The sequence below is a fragment of the Heteronotia binoei genome, chromosome 3, assembly GCF_032191835.1.
Source record: "Heteronotia binoei isolate CCM8104 ecotype False Entrance Well chromosome 3, APGP_CSIRO_Hbin_v1, whole genome shotgun sequence".
Lineage (NCBI taxonomy): Eukaryota > Metazoa > Chordata > Lepidosauria > Squamata > Gekkonidae > Heteronotia > Heteronotia binoei.
The window spans coordinates 5,332,593-5,357,500 of NC_083225.1; the positions used below are offsets into that span (position 1 = coordinate 5,332,593).

The 24,908-nt window shown below is 42.1% G+C and overlaps 1 protein-coding gene across 2 annotated transcripts in view; it reads left to right on the forward strand.

The window, feature by feature from the left end:
* KLHL1 (kelch like family member 1) overlaps positions 1-24,908 on the forward strand; it is a 331,806-nt gene that overhangs the window by 60,855 nt on the left and 246,043 nt on the right. For both annotated transcript variants that reach the window (XM_060233540.1, XM_060233541.1), the window contains exon 2: positions 166-348. In XM_060233540.1, coding sequence (XP_060089523.1) covers positions 166-348 — 183 coding nt within the window. The remainder of the gene's footprint in view (positions 1-165; positions 349-24,908) is intronic.

Genomic DNA, 24,908 nt, shown 5'->3' on the forward strand with positions numbered 1-24,908 from the left:
AAAAAGGTTTTGGCATATCGATTCCCGGCATTGAGAACAGGAAGACACATTGAGTTCTTTTTTCTTATCAGCCTTGAAAGGCAGTGATTAAGTCACCACCCCCAGAGCACTTCATTACAGCTGGATTTTTCTGCTTTTTCACCCCTTTGGCATGGGGTTTTACAGGCTGTCGTCAACCGGCCATCCTTTGCCACCTCAATGCGATTTGGACTCCGGGTGTTCGGAGGAATTCTACCAAGCTGTACACCATGCTGAACAAACCTTCCGGAAGATGGAGAGCTATCTGAAGCAGCAGCAGCTCTGCGACGTTATCCTGATTGCTGGGAACCGGAAGATACCTGCGCACAGGTAGGTGATAAAGTACAGCATTGGCACTGTTGAAAAAAAAATCTGAAACTTGACAGGCTCACAAAACATCAATATCAACCAATCAATATATTTATTGCTATCATAGATCAGAATAAAACAAAGAGGTATCAATCAAGAGAGATAATATCAAACTAGATAAAAATTCTATTTTGCCCTAAAATAAAGCAAAACAACTTGTTGCTGTGGATCTCTGGCACATTCTATAAGCAGCTGAAAATAATTTTGTACAATTAATAGTTGTTTGAAGAAGAAGACAACTGCAGATTTATACCCCACCCTTCTCTCTGAATCAGAGACTCAGAGCGGCTTACAATCTCCTATATCTTCTCCCCCCACAACAGACACCCTGCCAGGTGGGTGGGACTGAGAGGGCTCTCACAGCAACTGCCCTTTCAAGGACAACCTCTGCCAGAGCTATGGCTGACCCAAGGCCATTCCAGCAGGTGCAAGTGGAGGAGTGGGGAATGAAATTCGGTTCTCCCAGATAAGAGTCCGCACACTTAACCACTACACCAAACTGGCTCTCAAGTTAGTCCCTTTCAGAACACTCTCTGTGATTTCTTTATCTGAACATCCAGGGTAAAATTGAAGTGATGGGGCAATGAACTTCACACGGATATCCACGTACATATTACAGTGTAATAGGATATGCTCAACTGATTCAATTTCATTAGATCCACAGAGACATAGTCTTTGTTCCAAGGGAATCTTCTTGAATTTTCCATCAAGGACTGCAGAAGGAAGAGCCTGCCATCTTGCCAATGTATAGGGTCTTCTATGTTGGGGTACCACCAATAACAAGAGATATGCAGCTGGTGCATCAATATGTGCAGGGCTTTTTCTGTAGCAGGAACTCCTTTGCATATTAGGCCATGCCCCCCTGATGTAGCCAATCCTCCTGGAGCTTACAGTAGGCCCTTTACTAAGAGCCCTGTAAGGTCTTGGAGGATTGGCTGCATCGGGGTGTGTGGCCTAATATCAAAGGAGTTCCTGCTACAAAAGAAGCCCTGAATATATGCAGTGTGAATTTACTGCTAGTATTTAGCACTCACATTAAATTTCCTTGGGTACCGCTGTGTGAAGTATTTAGAATAATACAATGAATAAAGATTATAATAATAATAAATGATCGCAAATTCCATTTTTAAAACAGAAGTTGCTTGCCTGCAAGAGTGCGAGGATTAAACTTCTTAAAATATAACATCTTCAGTGAAAAAAAGAGAAATGGAATAGATGAGATGGCTTTGTTCCAAGTGTCAGTGTTTCTGCTGCTCTCCTGTTCACAACAGACACTAGGATGTATCAATATTGAAAAGGTACGACATTCAGTTGGTAGCTGTTTGCTGGCTCTTGATCCAGCAAGAGTGGAAACACATAAGAAACAGAGGAGACAATGCAGCTCCCTCTTCTCAAATACGCAGAAAGCGCCTTTCTTGATACTCGGCAATACTGTGGAAAGATTCAAATGTCAAACTAATTAGGACTATTAGGTTGGACATCCTGACCTGGATAGCTCAGGCTAGCCCGGGGGTGGCCAGACGGTGGCATATTGTGTGGCTCTCAAAGCTCTCATGGCCAACTTGGAGAAGACATTTCTTTCTTTAAATTACTCCTCCAAGCCAAGTCAGCTGGCAGCTCGGGGAATGCATTTTCAGTTGCTTTCATTCCACCTCTTCCTCTCTTCTCCCTCCCCCATCTATTTGCCTGCTTTCCTTCCTCCCTCCCTCCCATTTGTCTTGTGACTCTCAAACATCTGACATTCATGTCTTGTGGCTCTCAAACACCTGATGTTTATTCTATGTGGCTCTTACGTTAAGGAAATTTGGTCACCCCTGGGGTAGCCCAACCTCATCAGATCTTAGTAGGCAGCCGTGTTGATCTGAAGCAATAGAACAAAGCAGTAGACAAGTGCACCTTTAAGACCAACTAAGTTTTATTCAGAATGTAAGCTTTCATATGCTCTTAAGCAGACTTCATCAGACAAAATGGGAATGGAAGCAGCAATTCTTAATATAAGTGGGCAGTGTAGAATCATGGGAATGTTTAATGTCTTCCTTTTTTTCTAATGGCAAACTATAATGGATGTTATAATCTCTTGAGAAACAAGGCCCTCTATTTAAATAACAAAGCCAGAATGTTACCTAGATTTATGGCACTTCGCACCTACAACAGCAGTCTGCTTTTTATCACCCTCCAGTGTTTTTTCAGCCCTGCTTTGTTATAACACTAACAAACACAGATCCCTATTTGTGATTCTTTTAATGTGCTAAAAACATTCACATGATTCTACACTGCCCACTTATATTAAGAATTGCTGCTTCCATTCCCATTTTGTCTGATGAAGTCTGTTTAAGAGCATACAAAAACTTACATTCCGAATAAAACTTAGTTGGTCTTAAAGGTGAACTTTTCTACTGCTTTGCTCTTATCAGGTCTTGTAAGCTAAGCAGGGCAGCCCTAGGTACTACTTGGATAGAAGACCCCCAAGGAAGTCCAGGCTTGGTACCCAGAGGCAGGCAAAGTCAAGGCACCTCTGAACTGACTGCTGCCTTGAGAACCCACTGGGGTGGGGCCGTGGCTATGTTGGCTGGGCTCTCCACAGTTTGTAACCTGGAAATCTTGTTGGCCTTTAAGGTGCCACTGGACTTAGATCTAAGAACCAAGAGGATTTGAAGCTCAGAAGAAAACAGAACAAAGTTTAATTGAGAGAGAAAATTTAGACCTTCTGAACTTGGTAGTCAAACTTGCAAATTGTGCGACGGAAATTTTTGGTATTTTAATTGCATCCCCCTTGTTCTTTGCTTAAATGTCAGAGCCCAGGCAGCCCCGAACAAGAGCCCTTTCATTAGATAAAATGCAAGACCAAATGGAGGCTATGGAAGCCAGGATTATGAAAGGAGTTAAGAAAATGATGGAAGAGTTGAAGGAAGAACTTACTACAGTGATTAAAAAAGAAGTGGATGACCTCAAAAACCAAATTGGGAAAATAGACAAGAAAGTACAGGAGGTGGAGGAGAAAGTTAAAATACATGATACCACCTTGCTGAAAGTACAAGAAAAAGTGACGATTCACGACTGCAAATTAATGGAAAATCAGCTACGTTTGAGAGGAGTACCTGAGGAAGAGAATGATGATTTGAAAGGATATATAACAAACATAATCGCAGAATTCTTAGAAGAAGACCCTGATAAGACTAAAAGCATGTATGATCACATGTATAGAGTCAACTCGCTATATGCCAAAAAAAATAACTTACCAAGAGATGTGGTTGTAAGATTCATGACAAAGGAAATGGTGGGAAGGATTATGAAGAGAAACTTTGAACAATCATTGATAGTAAGAGGTAGCAGAGTGAGAATTATGAAGGAGCTACCGAAAGAAGTGATAAATGACAGGAGAACATATAAAAAGTTGACAGAAAAATTGAAAGACAATGGCACAAGGTATAGATGGATAATCCCCGAGGGTGTGAGCTTTGAACTTCAGGGGAAGAGAGTCACGATCACAAATGCCCGAGAACTGAGGAGATTTTTTGAAGAAAATAAAGAATTTGCACCATGATGGATTACAAACTATTGTCTTGGAATGTTAATGGACTAAATTCACCACAAAAAAGAAGGGCAACTTTTCATTGGATTAAAAAGCAAAATTGTAATATAATTTGTTTGCAAGAAGTCCACATCAAACAAAAGGATTATAAATTTTTATGGAACAAACAATTGGGAAGGGAATTTTTTTCGTTAGCTGACCAGAAAAAAAGGGGAGTAGCTTTTTACATTAAACAAGACCTGGAGCCAAAATTGGTATTTAAAGATAAGGATGGAAGATTTGTAGCAGTGGAAATAACATCAAATGGGAAAAAAAACGCTATTATTGGGACTATATGCACCTAATGGTGCAAAAGATGTTTTTTTTAAAGACATTACACAACAACTAGATGAGTTGACCTACGATCAAATACTCTTAATGGGAGATTTTAATGGAACAGTTGAGAACTCATTGGATAGATCCGGAGGGAAAAAAAATAGTGGAAAAGAAGGAAAATTGCCAAAGTCTTTTTTTGAATTAGTAAAACAGGAAAATTTGGAGGACATATGGAGAAAGTTTAACCCTGAAGTGCGGGACTATACTTTTTTTTCTGCAAGACATAAGACATTTTCTAGAATTGACATGCTATGGGGAACCAGAGATTTAGGCCTCATAACAAGAAAGATAGAGATTTTGCCTAAAATTGGCACTGACCATAACCCAATAATGTGGATTACAAAACTGTCCAAAAGATTGAGAAGATGGAGATTGAATGAAGACTTGCTACAGAACAAAGAAACAGTGACTTTCCTAGGAAAAGAAACTAAAGAATTTTTCCAAGTGAATGATAAAGAAGATATCGATTTTCAGACGGTCTGGGATGCTTATAAAGCAGTAATGAGAGGGTTGCTGATTACTTTGAACAATAAAGATAAAAGGGAAAAAGAAAAACAACTACTGGATATTCAAAATGAAATAAAGAAAAAAGAAGGAGAGCTGAGGAAAAGACCAGGGAAAAAGAAAATTCTAAGGGAAATTTCAATATTGCAAACTCAACTAAGACATTTATTAAACAAAGAAGTAGAATGGAATTTGAAAAGGCTCCAGCAAAAATCGTTTGAAGGAGCAAATAAGACGGGGAAATACTTGGCGTGGCAGCTGAAAAAAAAGAGGGAAAATAAAATAATTAATAGAATTGTGATAGATGAAAGAGACGTAGTTACTCAAGAGGGAATAAAAAGAGAATTTTTTAAGTATTATGCCAAGCTGTTTAAAGGTGCTGAAGTAAAGAGAAAAAAGATAGATGAATATCTACAGAAAATAAAAATTGAGCCATTAACTGAGAATATGAGAAAAATTTTGAATGACCCAATTGAAAAAATAGAAATTGAGGCAGCAATCAACGTGATGAAAAATGATAAAGCTCCCGGGCCAGACGGTTATACAGCCAAGTATTTTAAAATGTTTAAAGATGAATTAATACCAAAATTACAGAAGCTGATGAATGCAATAAGAGTCAAAGGGAAGGTACCAAATACATGGAAAGAAGCTGTTATTTCTTTGATACCTAAAGAAGAAAGAGATGTTACAAATGTGAAAAATTACAGACCAATTTCACTTTTGAACAATGATTATAAAATATTTACAAGAATTCTGGCAGAACGTCTTAAGCAATATTTGATAAATTTTATAAAAGAGGACCAAGCCGGTTTTCTTCCCAAAAGACAAATAAGAGACAATATTAGAACTGTTGTAAATATTGTAGAATATTATGAAAGACATCCAGAAAAGGAAGTAGCGCTATTCTTTGCGGATGCAGAAAAAGCATTTGACAATTTAAATTGGGACTTTATGTTTGCAGTGATGGAAAAAATGGAGCTTGGAGAAAGTTTTATAAGAATGATAAAGGCAATATATTCTGAACAAAGTGCAAGGCTGTGCATCAACGCAGATCTTACAGATGAAATGAAAATTAGTAAAGGTACCAGACAAGGCTGCCCGCTTTCGCCATTGCTGTTTATAATGACTCTTGAAATTTTACTAATGCAGATTCAAGAAGAAAAAGATTTAGAAGGACTACAAATAAAAGGATTTACCTATAAATACAGAGCATTTGCAGATGATATAATGTTTATAAATGAAAATCCTTTACAAGTTACACTTTTGTTGTTAATGAGAATACAAGAGTTTGGGGAGTTGGCGGGACTTTATATAAACAAAGAAAAATCAAAAATCTTATGTAAGAATATGCAGAAAAATAGACAACAAGAACTACAAAGACTAACGGGTTGTGAAGTTACCTCTAAGGTAAAATACCTAGGGGTAGAGATAACAATGAAAAATATTGATTTGTTTAAGAACAATTATGAAAAGCTATGGCGTAAAATAGAAGAAGATATGCTAAAGTGGAACAAGCTCAATTTGTCACTGTTGGGTAGAATAGCTGCAGTAAAAATGAATATTTTACCAAGGATTATGTATCTGTTTCAAACCATCCCCATTGTGAAAGATGCTAAGCAATTTGATAAATGGCGAAGAAAAATTTCGGAGTTCGTGTGGGCCGGGAGGAAACCTAGAATTAAAATGAAAGTCCTGATAGATGCGAAAGAGAGAGGTGGATTCCAATTACCAGATTTGAAACTGTATCATGAAGCAATTTGTTTAGTATGGTTAAAAGAATGGATAACGTTATTAAATAAAAAACTTCTAATGTTAGAAGGCCATGGAAAAAAATTCGGCTGGCATGCATATTTGTACTATGGAAAAAAGAAGATGGACGGTCTTTTCTCTCACCATTATATAAGGAGTAGCTTATTAAATGTGTGGATAAAGTACAAGAAATATGGTGATGAGAGGAGACCTTTATGGATAGTGCCGGCTGAAGTGATAAAGTTAACGGCCAAAACAGTCAAGGAAAAACAGCTATCATACAACCAGTTACTAAAAATACAAAGCGGGAAAATAGAATTGAAAACTGCAGAAGAATTAAACTATAAATATGATTGGTTTCAAATGCAACAAATAAAAAGTTTGATGGAGAATGATATCAAAGCTGAAGGAATAAGGAAAGAACAAACAGAAATGGAAAGAGTTCTGCTTGGAGATAATGAGAAATTAATTTCAAAAGTGTACAAATTACTTTTACAATGGGCTACAGAAGATGAAGTAGTGAAATCTCAAATGATAAAATGGGCAATTAATGTAAATAAAGAAATAAAGATGGAATCTTGGGAATATCTGTGGAAAAATTCCATGAAACTCGCAACATGTCATAGTATTAAAGAGAACTGTTTTAAGATGATGTATAGATGGTATATGACTCCAAAAAAATTAGCAAAGATGAACAATAAGATGCCAGATAGGTGCTGGAAATGTAAAAAGCATGAAGGTTCTTTCTACCATATGTGGTGGACTTGTGAAAGAGCTAAAATGTTTTGGCAAATGATTCAACAAGAGATATCTAAGATCCTGGGATATGAATTCAACAAAGAGGCAGAGACTTTTCTGCTGGGATTACAAATGGAAAAATTTCCAAAAGAAGATAGAACTTTAATATGGTACTTGCTCTCAGCTGCTAGGACATTGTATGCGCAGTTGTGGAAGCAAGAAAAAATACCAGAAAAATGGGATTGGATTATGAAAGTTATGTCATGGAGTGAAATGGACAAATTAACAAGAAAATTAAGAGACTGTGATTTAGAACTTTTTAACCAAGAGTGGAAGAAATTCAGAAGATATGTAGAGAAAGAGTGGAAAATAAAAGGACATTGGACAATTTTTGAGGATTAAGATTTTTAAGATAACAATACAACTCTTGAAGGGGGTTCTTCTTCCCTATGTTTCTTTTTTGTTTCGTTTTTTTTCTTGATAGTTAAGGGTACCTTTAATATCTGTTTTTTTAAAGAAAATAACACTGGCGGGGGTCAAGTAATTGGGGGAGGGGTGGGAGAAAGTAAGATGTGGGGTAGAATGATGGTCTTTTTCTTAATATATATTAAGCTTTTTATAAGTTGTAGTTATAGTTCTACTACCATATGTTACTAATAAAATTGTTTATTCACAAGAAAAAAAAAAAAAAAAGAACCAAGAGGATTTCTCTTAACAACACTGTCCTGTAGCACTTTGGGTGTACGGCTGGTGAAAAGCAAGGGACAGTAGAAACACTGGTCCAGTCCATAGTTTGGAGCTGGAATGGAGCTGCCCAAATAGTGGTTAAAGTGTTGGACTAGGAACTGGGAGTCCCAGATTTGAATCCTTGCTCATTCATGGAAACTTACTGGGTGACCTTGGATCAACCACAGCCTCATCTACCTCACAGGACTGTTGTGAGGAAGAAGAAGAAGAGGACGAGGCCCATCCAGTCCAATAGTCCATCCAGTCCAACAATCTGTGTCACACGGTGGCCAAAAAAACCCAGGTGCCATCAGGAGGTCCACTAGTGGGGCCAAGACACTAGAAACTAGCTTTCCACCGCTTAAAGGAGTCCTTCTTACCTTTTACAGTTTCCATTAACAAAGAAAGTAATGGAAGCTGTAAAAGGTAAGAAGGACTCCTTTAAGCGGTGGAAAGCTAGTCCAAGTGAGATTAATAAAAAGGAACACAGGCTGTGGCAAATCAAATGCAAGACTGTGATCAGGCAGGCAAAAAGGGACTATGAGGAGCATACTGCAAAAAATATAAAGACCAACAATAAAAATTTCTTCAAATATATTAGAAGCAGGAAACCAGCCAGGGAGGCAGTGGGGCCCTTGGATGACCAAGGGATCAAAGGATTACTGAAGGAAGATAGGGAAATGGCTGAGAAGCTGAATGGTTTTTCCCCCCTCCATCTTCACTGTGGAAGATGAGGTGTTTGCCTGCTCCAGAACTACTTATATTGGAAGGGGTGTTGAAAGACCTGGGTCAGATTGAGGTGACAAAAGAAAAGGTCCTACAACTGATAGATGAATTAAAAACTAATAAGTCACCAAGTCCGGATGGCATACATTCAAGAGTTCTGAAAGAATTCAAAGTTGAACTTGTGGATCTTCTGACAAAAATATGTAATCTTTCATTGAAATCTGCCTCCGTTCCTGAGGACTGGAAGGTAGCAAATGTCACCCCCATCTTTAGAAAGGGTTCCAGAGGAGATCCAGGAAACTACAGGCCAGTCAGTCTGACTTCAATACCGGGAAAGTTGGTAGAAACCATTATCAAGGACAGAATGAGTAGGCACATTGATGAACACGAGTTATTGAGGAAGACTCAGCATGGGTTCTGTAAGGGAAGATCTTGCCTCACTAACCTGTTACATTATTTTGAGGGGGTGAACAAACATGTGGACAAAGGAGACCCGATAGATATTGTTTATCTTGACTTCCAGAAAGCTTTTGATAAAGTTCCTCATCAAAGGCTCCTTAGGAAGCTCGAGAGTCATGGAGTAAAAGGACAGGTCCTCTTGTGGATCAAAAACTGGCTAATTAATAGGAAGCAGAGAGTGAGTACAAATGGGCAGTCTTCGCAGTGGAGGACAGTAAACAGTGGAGTGCCGCAGGTCTCAGTACTGGGTCCCATGCTCTTTAACTTGTTCATAAATGATTTGGAGTTGAGAGTAAGCAGTGAAGTGGCCAAGTTTGCAGATGACACTAAATTGTTCAGGGTGGTGAGAACCAGAGAGGATTGTGAGGAACTCCAAAGGGATCTGTTGAGGCTGGGTGACTGGGCATCAACGTGGCACATGAGGTTCAATGTGGCCAAGTGCAAAGTAATGCACATTGGGGCCGAGAATCCCAGCTACAAATACAAGTTGATGGGGTGTGAACTGGCAGGGACTGACCAAGAGAGAGATCTTGGGGGTCATGGTAGATAACTCAGTGAAAATGTCAAGACAGTGTGTGATTGCAATAAAAAAGGCCAACGCCATGCTGGGAATTATTAGGAAGGGAATTGAAAACAAATCAGCCAGTATCATAATGCCCCTGTATAAATTGATGATGCGGTCTCATTTGGAATACTGTGTGCAATTCTGGTCACTGCACCTCAAAAAGAATATTCTAGCATTCGATAAAGTGCAGAAAAGGGCAACTAGAATGGTTAAAGGTTTGGAACACTTTCCGTATGAAGAAAGGTTAAAACGCTTGGGACTCTTTAGCTTGGAGAAACGTCGACTGTGGGGTGACATGGTAGAGGTTTACAAGATTATGCATGGGATGGAGAAGGTAGAGAAAGAAGTACTTTTCTCCCTTTCTCACAATACAAGAACTCATGGGCATTCAATGAAATTGCTGAGCAGTTAGGTGTGAACGGATAAAAGGAGGTACTTCTTCACGCAAAGGGTGATTAACATGTGGAATTCACTGCCACAGGAGGTGGTAGCAACTACAAGCATAGCCAACTTCAAGAGGGAGTTAGATAAAAATATGGAACAGAGGTCCATCAGTGGCTATATATATATTAAAAAAAATTGGCCACTGTGTGACACAGAGTGTTGGACTGGATGGGCTATTGGCCTGATCCAATATGGCTTCTCTTATTTTCTTAAACCTTCCCACTATTGCCTCTCCCAAGCATCAAGAATACAAAGCATCACTGCCCCAGGCAGAGAGTTCCATCTATCCTCTGTGGCTAGTTCCATCTATCCTCTGATGCACTTCTGCTCCATATGTTTATCCAATACAAAAGAAGATCATGTCATCATACAGATTAGTCATAAAAAATGGAGTGGTTGAATCCCAGATGAAACCAAATTCAGTATAAGGCAGCTTCACGGTGTTGCAGAACCACCTTTAATTTCTATTATGCAGCCCTTAGTTTTCCAATACAGTCACCGCAATTGAGCAGTGACGCACAAAAATCTTGCTTCTGACATAAATTCATCAAATAGCTTCAGGCAATCAAAGGTGCGTTTTTGCAGAGCTGGAAGAGTTTTGTCTGGTATTCAGCCACCCAATTTTTTATGACTAATCCATATGATGACATGATTACCTTTTGCATTTGTGTTTTCAGTCCACCCCCCTCCCATTTGATAAATAATTTTAAAAGGCAAAACAACATTTAAAAAAAAACATGATTTCAGTTCCCACCTTTGCCCATGTGGGCAGTCAAAATGCTGTTGAGCTTTGCACAAAGATGCCAGGGATGTGTTGGCTTGTCACTCTATTCCACCTCTTCCTAATGCTTCATTCCATGTCTTCCTAATTCTCAGGCATTCATAAATCAGCTTTTGTTCCTTTGGCAGGTTGGGGATTAAGTCTGTGTTTTGCAGGTTTCACACAATCAGAGCCATTGATCTTTTTAAAGAGCAGTTTGCATGTCCTCCCCTGCAAAGGACATGAGTTGATAATTAACAATTTATGCAGAAGTTCCAGAACAGAAAACCACCAAATGGCATAAAACTGTTATGTAATTGCTTAGGCTGAAAATAAAGGCTAAAAAGGAGGAAAATCAGGATCTTTGCAGAAAGGCCAAACACTGGGTATTCAGATACCTGCCTAAGGAAACCTAGGGGATTGGATAAACATATGGAGCAGAGGTCCATCAGTGGCTATTAGCCACAGCTTATTGTTGGAACTCTGTCTGGGGCAGTGATGCTCTGTATTCTTGGTGCTTGGGAGGTGCAACAGTGGGAGGATTTCTAGTGCCCTGGCCCACTGGTGGGCCTCCTGATGGCACCTGGGTTTTTTGGCCACTGTGTGACACAGAGTGTTGGACAGGATGGGTCATTGCCTTATCCAACATGGCTTCTCATGTTCTTATGTTCTTATTAAATAGCTGCCATAAGGCCACATTAGTGACTGTTGGAGGGAAAAAAAATCAAGGTGTGTGAATGAGACATTTATTAGATCTTCTCCATCCCTATTCATTTTGCTAAATGCTTTATCAGGGGAACTAATACAAAGCAAACAATACAAACATGCCTTTAATTAAAACTTGCCTACGGATTAATAATTCAATCTTCTTAAAAATTAAAATTACCTGTTAAATGAATGAATACGCAGTCTAAACATATCATAAGATGACCTTACATAATCTCTAGTGTGATACTCAAATAAGATCATTTGTAACAAAAAAAATGTTATAAATAAGATTTAAATTATTAATTTGTAGGTGCATTTTAATTAAATTCACGTTTGTATTTTTTTAAAAAAACCTTTGCATTAGATCTGACAAAACATTTGGAGAACCTGATTGGGATCTGGAAAATCTAGTAAAACTCTTGACCTTGTTCCTTTTTTCTCCCAGCCCTGCATCAGCACATAAAAAACAAACGAAGGGTGCGTTCACACTACACTTAAATAATATGTTTTGGAATTGAATTTTTGCTATTCTCACACAGTAAAAATCCAGTTGCAAAACACCTTATTTAGTGTAGTGTGAACACACCCAAACAGACTTTTCTCCAAAGCTAGAGTTTATTAAAGATTAGTAGAAAGATCTGTCTCCCCATGCATAATCTCAGTTTCTCAGTTTTTACTTTGTGAGCTACTGGCATTACGGTGGTGAGTAAGCAATTTGGCTACTGCATAAATTAGTTTGTTCTGGGGGTATCCTTCCTGAGTGAAGACAAAAATGTGTGAGCCTAAGGCTAAAAAAACCCTTGTGAGCAAACTCACACTAATTCAGCTGAGAGGGAACATTGCTCCTACCCCATTCTCTGTTTCCCATCCTTCAGGAAACTGACCTTTATCTTCCCTACCTCATCTTCAGTTTTTCCTTCTTCTCTTCCACAAGCAGCCTCTCCCTGGGACCCCCCCCCCACAAAACTTTGGCCATTGTGCCAGGCTCAGTTGTTTGGTGGGGGTTTGGGGAACCTACAAACAACAAAACTTGTGTAGAGCACCTCCTGTCCTCTTCTGTTCCCCTCCCCAAACTTTCCTCTACCCATCCTCCTGCTAACTGCAATATTCTCACCTTTCCCTGCTTCTTTCTGTGCTTCCGACCCACTCACCAAGCTACCTCTTTATCTTCCCCTCTCCGATTTATTGGCATATATTTATTTCATTTATACTCCACTTTCCTCCACAATAGGGAACTTAAACAACTTACAACATTCTCCTCTCTTTCATATTATCTTAATACCAACCCCGTGAGGGAGTTTCGGCTGAGAACGTGTGGCTGGCTGGACCAAGTCATCCAGCACGTTTTGATGGCAGATTGGGGATTTGAGCTTGGATTTCTCAGATCCTAGTCTGAAACTCCAACCACAACAACATACTGGCTCTTTGTGGGGTGGCTTCTGTAGAACAGAAGTGAGCAGCTTGGCCTGGGTGAAGTCATGCCAATCGTGGTAACAATCAGGGCTTATTTTTGTAGCAGGAACTCCTTTGCATATTAGGCCACACACCCCTGGTGTAGCCAATCCTTCAAGAGCTTCCAGCAGGCCCTGTAAGAAAAGCCCTGTAAGCTCCAGGAGAACTGGCTACATCAGGGGTGTGTGGCCTAATATGCAAAGGAGTTCTTGCTACCAAAAAAACCCCCTGGTATCAAGTCTCATGGTGGTTTCTGTCAGGCTTCTGCCTGGCTGTGATGAGTTCAAGATAGCCTGGAAAGGTCCTATACTTTCCCCCTGCCTTTTGCTGATAGAAGTCAACACTTCAACTGGCAATACTGTTGCAGTTGCCTAGCAATGCCTACTGAGGTCATTTGTTTCTTAAAAGTTACAGGAGCTGCTTCTATTCTTTGGGGAAGGCTGTTAACCCTGAGTCTGCCATCCTTCCTTCCTTCCTTCCTTCCTTCCTTCCTTCCTTCCTTCCTTCCTTCCTTCCTTCCTTCCTTCCTTCCTTCCTTCCTTCCTTCCTTCCTCCCTCCCTCCCTCCCTCCCTTCTTCCCTCCCTTTCACAAAAGAAGTCTCAGTCAATCCATCTGTACCTGCTTTGCACATGCAATTCACTAAACAAAAAGATTTATGGGCTGCATCATAGATTCCCTTTCACAGAGGGTGATTTTACATTAAGCGGCATTACAGGTTACTTTCAGTGAAGGCCTAACGGGAGTTATCGCTTTCTAAATCCATTGACTAACTCTGCCTAGGATTGTGCTGTTAATTTTGCAATCTGCTTTGAGGGTTGGACTGTCTGGAGATGAGGCAAGATGGCCATGTTCTGTACAGATTGATTCATTCCTGTGTTGCATTGGAAGAAAATATACTGCCCCTGTACAGATGAGACGACACAAGTCGGATCCATATATCAGAGGATATTGTACTACAATAATAGTTCTATTTCTGGATTTTCTTATGTGGATTAGAAAATCCAGAAAGTGAATGTTTCATGATAGTTTAATATCCAAGAATGTATGGATTCTTCTTCTTCTTTTTCATCATCGTCTTTGACTTCGTCGTTTTCATTGCCTTCATCGTCGTCTGTGTCATCTGCATCTTCTTCTTCTCCTCCTTCTCCTCTTTGGGGAAAGGTTTCTCAAACTTCCTGTCTTTTTTCTTATATAGATTGGAGGGGAGACATCGTTGCTTCCTATGTGTGTTTCTTCTTTTTTTTTTTTTTCTTTTTCTGGGGGGGAGGAAATAATTCTTGAATAGCACAAATCATTTTTTCATGTGACCATTCCAAGTAGATGGGAGGAATCTTTTTTTTTAATTGCCTTAGAAAATACATTAATGGTAGTTTGAAGGAGAGCTGTCATACTAGTCAATAAGATACTACTGAAAACATAAAATATGAAAATATTTTGCAAAAAATAATACCTGTGTTTAAATATGAAGGTACAATCAGGGCTTCTCTTGAGCAGGAACACACAGGAATGCAGTTCCGACTGGCTTTGGGGTCAGGGGTGTGGCCTGATATGCAAATGAGTTTCTACTGGGCTGCTTCTACAAAAAACTCCTGTGTGAAACAATGGTGACATCAGAGGGTGTGGCCTAATATGCAAATGAGTTTCTGTCGGGCTGCTTCTACAAAAAAAGCCCTGGGCACAATAAACAAGCAAACTGCTGATTTTTAATGGAACTTCCTCATTTGGTTTCTCCTGCTACAGCACAAAATGCCCCCCCCCCCCAGTTATCCCTGCAGGATGTGGGATCCCCCAGCAGCAGCATGGGGGAGGGGGGTTGAAAGGTCCTTAGGGTTGCCAAGTCCAATTTAAGAAATATCTGGGGACTTTGGGGGTGGAGCCAGGAGACATTGGGGCAGAGCCAGGAGCAAGGGTGTGACAAGCATCATTGAACTTCAAGGGAGTTCTGGCCATCACATTTAAAGGGACAGCACACCTTTTCAATGCCTTCCTTCCATAGGAAATAATGAAGGATAGGGGCACCTTTTTGAGGGCTCATAGAATTGGACCCCCTGATCCAATCTTTTTGAAACTTGAGAGGTATTTTGGGGAGAGGCACTAGATGCTATACTGAAAATCTTAAAACACAGTCCCCCCCCCCCCAGAGCTCCCGATACTCACGGCTCAATTCCCCATCATTCCCTATGGGAATCGTTCATGGAGGTGCATAATGGCTGTGGGGATGGGGCTCCCCCCGCCAGCCAGCTGGCTGGGGGAGGGGGGAAGCCTGTAAAACCGGGGGATCCCACTCTGGGACCTGGGGATTGGGAAGCCTACTGCTGGAGCAGGGATGAAATGGGTGAAAATCAGTTCTGTCCCTGCATGTTTGGATGTTTTCCATTGGATGCAGCCATGTATCTTCCTTCCTTCCTTCCTTCCTTCCTTCCTTCCTTCCTTCCTTCCTTCCTTCCTTCCTTCCTTCCTTCCTTCCTTCCTTCCTTCCTTCCTTCCTTCCTTCCTTCCTTCCTTCCTTCCTTCATCTGACATTCATGTCTTGCAGCTCTCCAACATTTGACATTTATTCTATGTGGCTTCTACATTTAGCAAGTTTGGCCAGCCCTGTTCTAGACTTATTTCTGTTCAAGGGTATATCCAAATCCTTCTGGATCTGAAAAAGTATCATTCTGATCAATATAAACTTGACCATGAAATAAAAGCTGAATCACATTTCGGTTTTGTTGTTAAAAGTACAGATGCGCTTGCACATTATTTCTGACTTCTCATCCAACTGGAGTCAACAACCAGTTCTATTCCATTTGGAATTGCCGGCATAGACACTTAAAGACACGCAGCACATATTTCTCTAGGCCTTACTCAAATTTAATTTGCAGGCTGTGAAATAACTGTATACATGTGAACAACAGAACGAGAGGGGGATGTTTATTGTATAGCAGGTACAGAAGCTGACAATCTGTTATGACAAAATTTTGGGGAGGGGGAGGGAAGAAAGGCTATTGAAGCACTTAGAGTGCTGCTGTTGGCCAGCACGGGAAATGAAAACGAACAAACAAAAACAAGATACATGTAAAATAGTAAAGCCTGATATCTGCACACCTTAAAAGGATGAGAAATCGTTGTTTAAGAATGGATGGTTTCAGAGGGTAGTCATGTTGGTTTGCAAGAGACAGGGTTGCCAGGTCCAGCTCAAGAAATATCTGGGGGCTCTGGGGGTGGAGCCAGGGGACTTTGGGGTGGAGCCAGGAGCCAGATTGTGACAAGCATCACTGAAGTCCAAAGGGAGTTCTGGCCATCACATTTCAAGGGACCGCACACCTTTTAAATGCCTTCCTTTAATCAGGGGTCGCTTTGTAGAAAAATAGATGGTGGAGCTCATCCAGGGATTGTTATGCAGCTGCATCTACTATTCAATGGACAAGCTGGGGAGGAGGAGAGGGAATCCTCAGAAAGTTTAAGGAACTGCGCTCCTGTGAGCTCCTGCTGAATCCAAGGCCTGCCTTTAATTGAAATAATGGATAGGGGCACCTTCTTTGGGGGCTCATAGAATTGGACCCCCTGGTCCAATCTTTTTGAAACTTGTGTGGGGGGGTGTTGTGAGGAGAGGCAGCAGATGCTATGCTGCAAATTTGGTGCCTCTGCCTCAAAAAAAAAATTCTTCCTGAGCCCCAGATACCTGTAGATCAATTCTCCATTATACCCTATGGGAATCAGTCTCCATAGATAATAATGGAATGCCCAGCAGACATTCCCCCCACCCCACTTTCTGATGACCCTGAAGTGGGGGGAGGGCCTCCAAACCAGGGGATCCCCTGCCCCCACCGAGGGATTAAGACAGTACAACTGAAGTTATAGTGACCAAATAACTAAGAATGTATTGAAACAACATCATACAAATATGTTCAACAGAAGACTAAATAGGAATAACAATTCCCCCAAAGTTTCACATTTCCATCCAAGGAGTCCCATGAACAGGAGGTCGACTTGATTCTTCCTGCTTCAAACCCTCTTCTAGCATCGGGGGCTCCAACCACATCTCTCAAGCAAAGGCAAAAGCTCAGAAAGAAATATCAACGTGTTTCTGATGCATCAATCAGTTGCAAAAAGCTGCAGCACCCACAAGATTCTTTTTCAGTGCGTCCGAAGGCTGCACATAGAATTCCCAGTGGACAAATGGGACAGAACGTCTCCAGCAAGATTTCAAAATGGCCCTAAACTCCAAAAGGCTCAAGAGCTCCTGTTCATTGGAACTCCTTTGATGGAACTGTGAAACTTTGGGGGAATCGTTATTGCTATTTAGACTTCTGTTGAACACATTTGTATGATTTTGTTTCAATACATTCTTAGTTATTCGGTCACTATAACTTTGGTTGTGCTGCCTTTATCCTACAAGTGACCTCTCTCCCTTTATGAATTCTCACCTGGGGACTGGCAACCCTATCTCCAGATGACCAAGATGAGTTCCCCTGGAGGAAAATGACCGCTTTAGAGGGAGGACTCTACAGCATTGTATGCTTTCGCACACACTAAATAATGCACTTTCAATGCACGTTGCAACTGGACTTTTACTGTGTGAAATGACAAAATCCACTTGCAGACGGTTGCTGAAGGGGATTGAAACTGCATTATTTAGCATGTGCGAAAGCATCCAAAGCCTCTCCTTTCTGAATCCCACTGTCCCCAGTCTTCACCCTCCCCAAATCTCCAGGGGGTTCCCAATCGAAGTACAGCAACCCTAATTGGAAGGGAGGGGGAATGGCAGGTAGGAAGGGAAGCACGGAGTAAGTCTCCATACACAATCAATGTTCTTATCAAAAATATCTTTACAGACTAGGGCTGCCAGAAATTCCATGGGCTTTATGCAATAGGTCAGCTGCAACTTGATGGCCTTTTTTTAAAACCACATGAGCAGGAGTTGCCTGAGGCATTCCATTATTCCCTATAGAGACTGATTCCCATAGGGTATAATGGAGAATTGATCTGTGGGTATTTGGGGGGGGGGGGTTGTGTTTTTTAGTTAGAGTGCCAAATTTGCAGCATAGAATCCAGTGCCTCTTTTCAAAAGACCCTCCAAGTTTCCAAAATATTGGACCAGGGGTCCAATTCTATGAGTCCCAAAAGAAGGGGCCCCTATGGCGCAGAGTGGTAAAGCAGCAGTACTGCAGTACTGTGATCTGAACTCTGCTCACGACATGAGTTCGACTCCGGCAGAAGCTGGATTCAGGTAGCCGGCCCAAGGTTGACTCAGCCTTCCATCCTTCTGAGGTCGGTAAAATGAGTACACAGCTTTCTGGGGGGGGGGGGGGGGAGTGTAAAAGACTGGGGAAGGCAATGACAAACCACCCCATTAAAAGTCTGCCGTGAAAACGTTGTGAAAGCAACGTCACCCCAGAGTCGGAAACAGCTGGTGCTTGCACAGGGGTCCTTTCCTTTCCTTTCCTTTCCTTTCCTTTCCTTTCCTTTCCTTTCCTTTCCTTTCCTTTCCTTCATTATCTCCAATGGATGGGAGGCATTTAAAAGGTGTGCAGTCCCTTGAAATGTGATGGCCAGAGCTCTCCTTGGAGTTCAATTATGCTTGTCACAACCTTGCTCCTGGCTCCACCCCCAATGTCTCCTGGCTCAACCCCCAAAGGTCCCAGATATTTGGGAACTTTGGCATTGGACCTGGCAACCCTATGTTCTTCGCTGCCACAATCAAAACTGGGCAAGGGATGGGGCATTCATTCACATTTTTCCTCCTTGGTCCAGCATGAACCACCTTATGCACAAAGCCAACTTCCTCCCCCTTCTTTGGATGGCATGGACAAAAGTTAACTTTTCCCTCTGCTACTCATCCCTTCCCCCCGCACAATAGCAATTAAATTAGATAGAACTGACACAGAAGGGTCAAGCATATTTGTCTGCACCAGCAGAATTAAGCTCCGCTTGCTGTAAATTGAACGTGGCAGGTTGCCACAGCGTCCCCAATTTCTATTGCAACCCATGTTTTCTAATAGCGGTGATGAATGCAAAGTAGGGATCGTGAGGGTGGAATAGTCCTAATTCCATTTGAAACACATCCCAGACAAATTTTTCCATTTTGTAGAACCGTTGTGGAGAGGAGAATTTCAGTTTCCCAAATCGACCTTTTTTTAGGCCCAATACAGGAAGTTGCCTAACACTGAATCAGGCCCCTTGTCCATCAAAGTCTGTATTGTTACCAGGGGTCATTTTTGAGGAGAAAAAAAGGTGGTGGAGCGCATTAGCATAACTCATTAACATATGCCTCCCCCCAGCCAAAAGCAACCTGATGCAAGAAAGAAGAGCCCCGGGCCAGCGAGGCCTGCTTGGGCTGGCTAGAGGTCCAGCTAGCCCAAGTAGGCCTTGCTCACCTGAGACTCCCCTGCCCCCCACCCAGTCAAAAGGCCAGCAAGCCACCCCTGCCCCAAATCACATAAAAAGTGGCGTGGCAAAGCTCCTGATGGTTGGCAGGCTGCCCGCTCTCCCAATCCAGGGATTGTTATGCAGCTGCATCTACTATTCAATAGACAAGGTAGGTGGGGAGGAAGAGGGGAACCCTCAGAAAGGTTCAGGAGCTGCGCTTCTGTGAGCTTCTGCTGAATTCAAGACCTGATTGTTGCACAGAGTGACAGCAGCCCTCCAAGGTTTCAAGGAGAGGATTTTGACATCGCCTTTTAACTTGTCCTTTTCACAGGAGAGGCTAAGGATTGAACCTGGGACTTTTTGTATGCCAAGCAGATGTTCTGCCACCAAACCATGACCTCTCCCACCCTGATAATTCCTCTTATTCTCTTCCCTCTCCTATTCCAAAGAGAGAAATCAATGCAGCCTTTTGTGACTTCACAATGGGGTGCTGCTCTAGCAGGGGGGCAGGAAGGAGACACGGCCTGTCTTCTGAGCAGAGAAAATTCTGAAATTCCGCGCCCACTCCCTACTTGCTCTTCTTCTCTTCAAGCTTCTCTCTGATAAAAACAGAACGGATTCAAAATTGACTTCAGATTCCTAATGGCAAGGAAAGAAATGGATTGCTAGATTTCAGTTAGAAATCAGGTAAAAGAGAATGAAGAACCAGGAGTGGAATTCTAGCAGGAGCTCCTTTGCATATTAGGCCACACACCCCTGATGTAGCCAATCCTCCAAGAGCTTACAAAAAAGAGCCTTGTAAACTCTTGGAGGATTGGCTACATCAGGGGTGAGTGGCCTAATATACAGAGGAGCTCAAGCTAGAATTCTACCCCTGTGAAGAACATTTCTCTTAACAAAGGTACAAGTTCGACACTCAGTGGTTTTTCAGAACAGGTCAAAAGAGCAACCAGAAGCAAACGTTTACCTTCCTGGAGCTTTTCTCTTAGAGGCAGCATGGTGTAGTAGTTAAGAGCAGCAAACTCTTAATCTGGAGAGCAGGTTTGATTCCCCCACTCCTCCATATGCAGCCTGCTGGGTGACCTTGGGACAGTCTCAGTTGTCTCAGAACTCTCTCAGCCCCACCTGTTCCACATGGTGCTTGTTGTGGAGAGAGGAAGGGAAGGCAATTGTAAGCTGCTTTGAGACTCCTTAGGGAAGAGAAAAGCAGGGTATAGGTCAGCTGTTCTTCTGTGAACAATTAGGAACTGTAATAATCTCCCACCTGCCCAGCGTAGAACAAAGTTGAATGATTGTTCACTTTTGGGTGCAATAATCAGGGGTCATTTTGCAGAAAAAGAGGTGCCAGAGCTCATTTGCACAACTCATTTGCATATTCCACACACCTCTGACATTACCGGAAGGTGGACTAAATTATATCAGCTCAGCATCTCCCTTCAAATGCTTCTTGAATTATAATCGTCATAATAAAACCTTATTCCCATCACACTTTTTAAATTACTTTCTCCTCTGTGGCCACAGTTGCAGATTTCCATCTGTCTGCTTTATATTTTTTTGGTTATTTTCCCATTTTGGGGAGGAGGTATTAGAAAGTTTGTCAAATCTTAAAGTCCAGCAAAATTCTCCCAGGGGGTTTGAACAATGGAGCCCAGAATCACGGGTGTCTTTTTTTTGGGGGGGGAGGGGGGTTAAGAAATAAAGAGCACAATAAAATTTAGAGCTCTGCTCCTGTGAGCTCCTGTCCAAAATGAGGCCTGGTGATAATAAACAGAAGTGTATGTGGAAGCAGCCATTTAAAAAAAAATGCAGGATTGAACAAACAAACAACCAAAGAAAAGTTAAACTACTTATTCTTATATCCAAATTGTTTCTGAAGTAATAGATCCTCTTCGTACTACGTGAGCTAGACAGCACTCCATGGGGGAAATGTGGTTCAATAATTTATTCATATAGAAATGGCAGAAATTGTAAAAAGGAAAAGAAAAATAAGGAAACGCATCCCGTAGATAACTGACCTTTCTGCTGAATAGGTCAGCGTGCTTCAGAGTCAAGATTTTCTACCACCTGCAGCCCTTGGAGAAAGGAACGGCACGTTACCTGCGTGACGAATCTCCAAGCATCCTTGTTTTCTTCTTCAGTGCTTGATGCTTCTGAGGCAGAACTTGAATTCAGTATGGTGCCATCTCTCAGAATGAAGATTAATTGCGAGGAGACTTTCCCTTGCCGTTCACCTGGTTAAAGATGACAAACCTCTGGCCAATTAGTGCTTGTGCAAAAACAATCCTAAGCAAAATATGCATATTATGATTGTTTTGAAAAACTTTCCGACCTCTGAAGACACAAAAAAACCCTGTGGTGTTTTACCAAAAGGCCTCTTTAGTCCCAAATCGTTCAACATTCAGAACCACGTCCTCCCAGAAATACCACCAGCAGGGTATAGATCAAGATGGGTAGGGCCAGGGCTTTTTTTGAGCAGGAACGCAGGCTGGCTTGGTGTCAGGGGGTGTGGCCTAATATGCAAATGAGTTCCTGCTCGGCCTTTTCTATTAAAAAGCCCTGTGTGAAACAATGGTGATGTCAGGGGGTGTGGCCTAATATACAAATGAGTTCCTGCTGGGCTTTGTCGACAAAAAAGCCCTGGGTAGGACAGGGCTATTTTTGTAGCAGGAACTCCTTTGTGTATTAGGCCACACACCCCTGATGTAGCCAATCCTCCTGGAGTTTACAGTAGGCCCTGTACTAAGAGCCTTGTAAGCTCTTGGAGGACTGGCTTCATCAGGGGCTTGTGGCCTAATATGTAAAGGAGCTCCTGCTAAAAAAAAAGCCCTAGGTAGCTGTGTTAGTTTGCCTGTAGCCAAGGGTCATTTTGTAGAAAAATAGGTGGTGGAGCTCATCCAGGGATTGTTATGCAGCTGCACCTACTATTCAATGGACAAGGAGGTGGAACTCTCAGAAAGGTTCAAGAGCTGCACTCCTGTGAACTCCCACTGAATCTGAGGCCTGCCTATAGCAGTAGAAAAGAGCGAAAGTTCAGTAGCACTTTCAAAACTAGTAGAATTTGTGATATGGGCTTTTGAGAGTCACTGCTATCTGAAGAAGTGAGCAGTGACTCACGAAGGCTCATCCCCTGTCACAAATTTTGTTAGTCTTTAAGGTGCTCCTGGACTCTTGCTCTTTTCTACGACCAGGAGGGCAAGCAGTCAAATTCTTCTCCTTCGGTTGCTCTCCCCCCACAAGTGTTCTTCATTATCTCTGGGTCAAACTAGATATTATTGTATCTCTGAGTCTGGACAGGGACACAGCGCCATCTTAGAGATTGGGTTTGAACTTTTCACGTCGCCATCTTGGTGGGGACTATGGCGGGAAAATGAGGGTCTTGTGTCTTGCCCTGCCTTAAAATAGCACAAGAGCAGACTGGATTCCCCTCATCCTCATTTATTTTTTTTATTTTATTTTATTACAGTTGTATCCCATCCTTCCCTGACGGGCTCGGGGTGGCTAACAACCATTTTTAAAAAACACCGTGCTAAAGCAAAATCTCAATAACATCATTAAAAACAATTTTGTACAATTAAAAAAAAATCCTTTCAGTTTCAGTTTCATTCCCTAGAGTCCAAGATGGCGTGGTTGGTTCTTATTGAACACTACATGTAATGATGACGTTAGGTGTTGTTTAGCGCTCTCCGTTTATATTGGGATGGGTTCAAATACCAATGCTGTGGGATGGTGGAATAGTAGTTGCCCCTCCATTAGATGTTAAATGCCAGCCTCAGCAATTCTGCCTTGCAGGCCCTGTGGAATTGTGGCAAGTCCTGCCGGGCCCTGATGTTTCTGGGGAGGGCGTTCCACAGGGCTCTAGTGGTAGTCAGCTGAGCTTCTTTTGGCGCAGGGATCATGAGGAGATTTTGGGAACTTGATCAGAGTGCTGTCTGAGGTTCATATGAGGAATGGAGGTCTCGGAGGTAGGCAGGTCCCAGGCCATATAAGATTGGGCCACCATGGAATTTTGAACAATTAAAAACCAAGCCCTACTATGGTGCTACTTCCCTGGGGCAGACTCAGGGACACATTAGCATCTTTTCTTCTTGTTGTTCAGTCACATAGTCGAGTCTGACTCTACGTAACTCTCTTCCGCCATTCTCCAAAGTCTGCTCAAATTCATGTTAGCATCTAGTTGGGCCCAAATTCCTCTAAATATGGAAAGGCCCTTTAGACATCTGGCTCTCCTTCACAAAGTTACCCAGTCTCCAAAGAGCCAGTACTGGAGAACAGGGTTTGAGTCCCCGAGTCCTCCACATGCACCTGCTGGGTGTCCTTGGGTAAGTCACAGTTCTTGGAAGAGCTGCTCTCTCAAGAGCAGTTCTCTCAGAGCTCCCTCAGCCCCTCCTATCTCACAGGGTGTCTGATGTGGGGAGAGGAAGGGAAGGAAATTGTAAGCCACTCTTCTAGCATCATAGTATCGTAAAATCACAGTTGGAAGGGGCGGTACAGGCAATCTAATCCAACTAGGGTTGCCAAGTCCAATTCAAGAAATATCTGGGGACTTTGGGGGTGGAGCCAGGAAACTTTGGGGCAGAACCAGGAACAAGGGTGTGACAAGCATAATTGAATTTCAAGGGAGTTCTGGACATCACATTTAAAGGGACCACACATCTTTTAAATCCCTTCCCTCCATAGGAAATAATGAAGGATAGGGGCACCTTCTTTTGGGGCTCATAGAATTGGACCCCCTGGTCCAATCGTTTTGAAACTTGGAGGGCACTTTGGGGAGAGGCACTAGATACTATACTAAAAATTTGGTGCCTCTACCTCAAAAAACAGCTCCCCCAGAGCCCCCAAAACCTCCAGATCAATTCCCCATTATACCCTATGAGAATCGATCTCCACATAGGGAATAATGAAGTGCTCAGCAGATGTTCCTCCCCTCCCCCCCTTTCTGGTGACTCTGAAGTGAGGGCTTGGCCTCTCTACTCACAAGTTGCAGCCAACTTCTTCCAAGTAACACAGACACCCCATCCCAAGAGGAAGCCTTTCCATCGGAGACTGGAGCCTCCGGAGGGAAAAAATCACATGGTGGCTTTGGGGGCGGGGCTTCCCCTTGCCAGCCAGCTGACTGGGGGCAGGAAGGAGACTGGGAAAGCAGAAGAGCCCCCGCTGGGACCTGGGGATTGGCAAGCCTAAGTCCAACCCCCTGCTCAATGCATGGAATCATAGAATCCATAGAATCATTATGCCCATAAAAGTTCTGTGACTGTGAATCATAAAATCATAAAGAAGTTTTTCTTCTTCTTCTTCTTCTCTTCTTCTTCTTCTTCTTCTTCTTCTTCTTCTCTTCTTCTTCTTCTTCTTCTTCTTCTTCTTCTTCTTCTTCTTCCTTCTCCTTCTCCTTCTCCTTCTCCTTCTCCTTCTCCTTCTCCTTCTCCTTCTC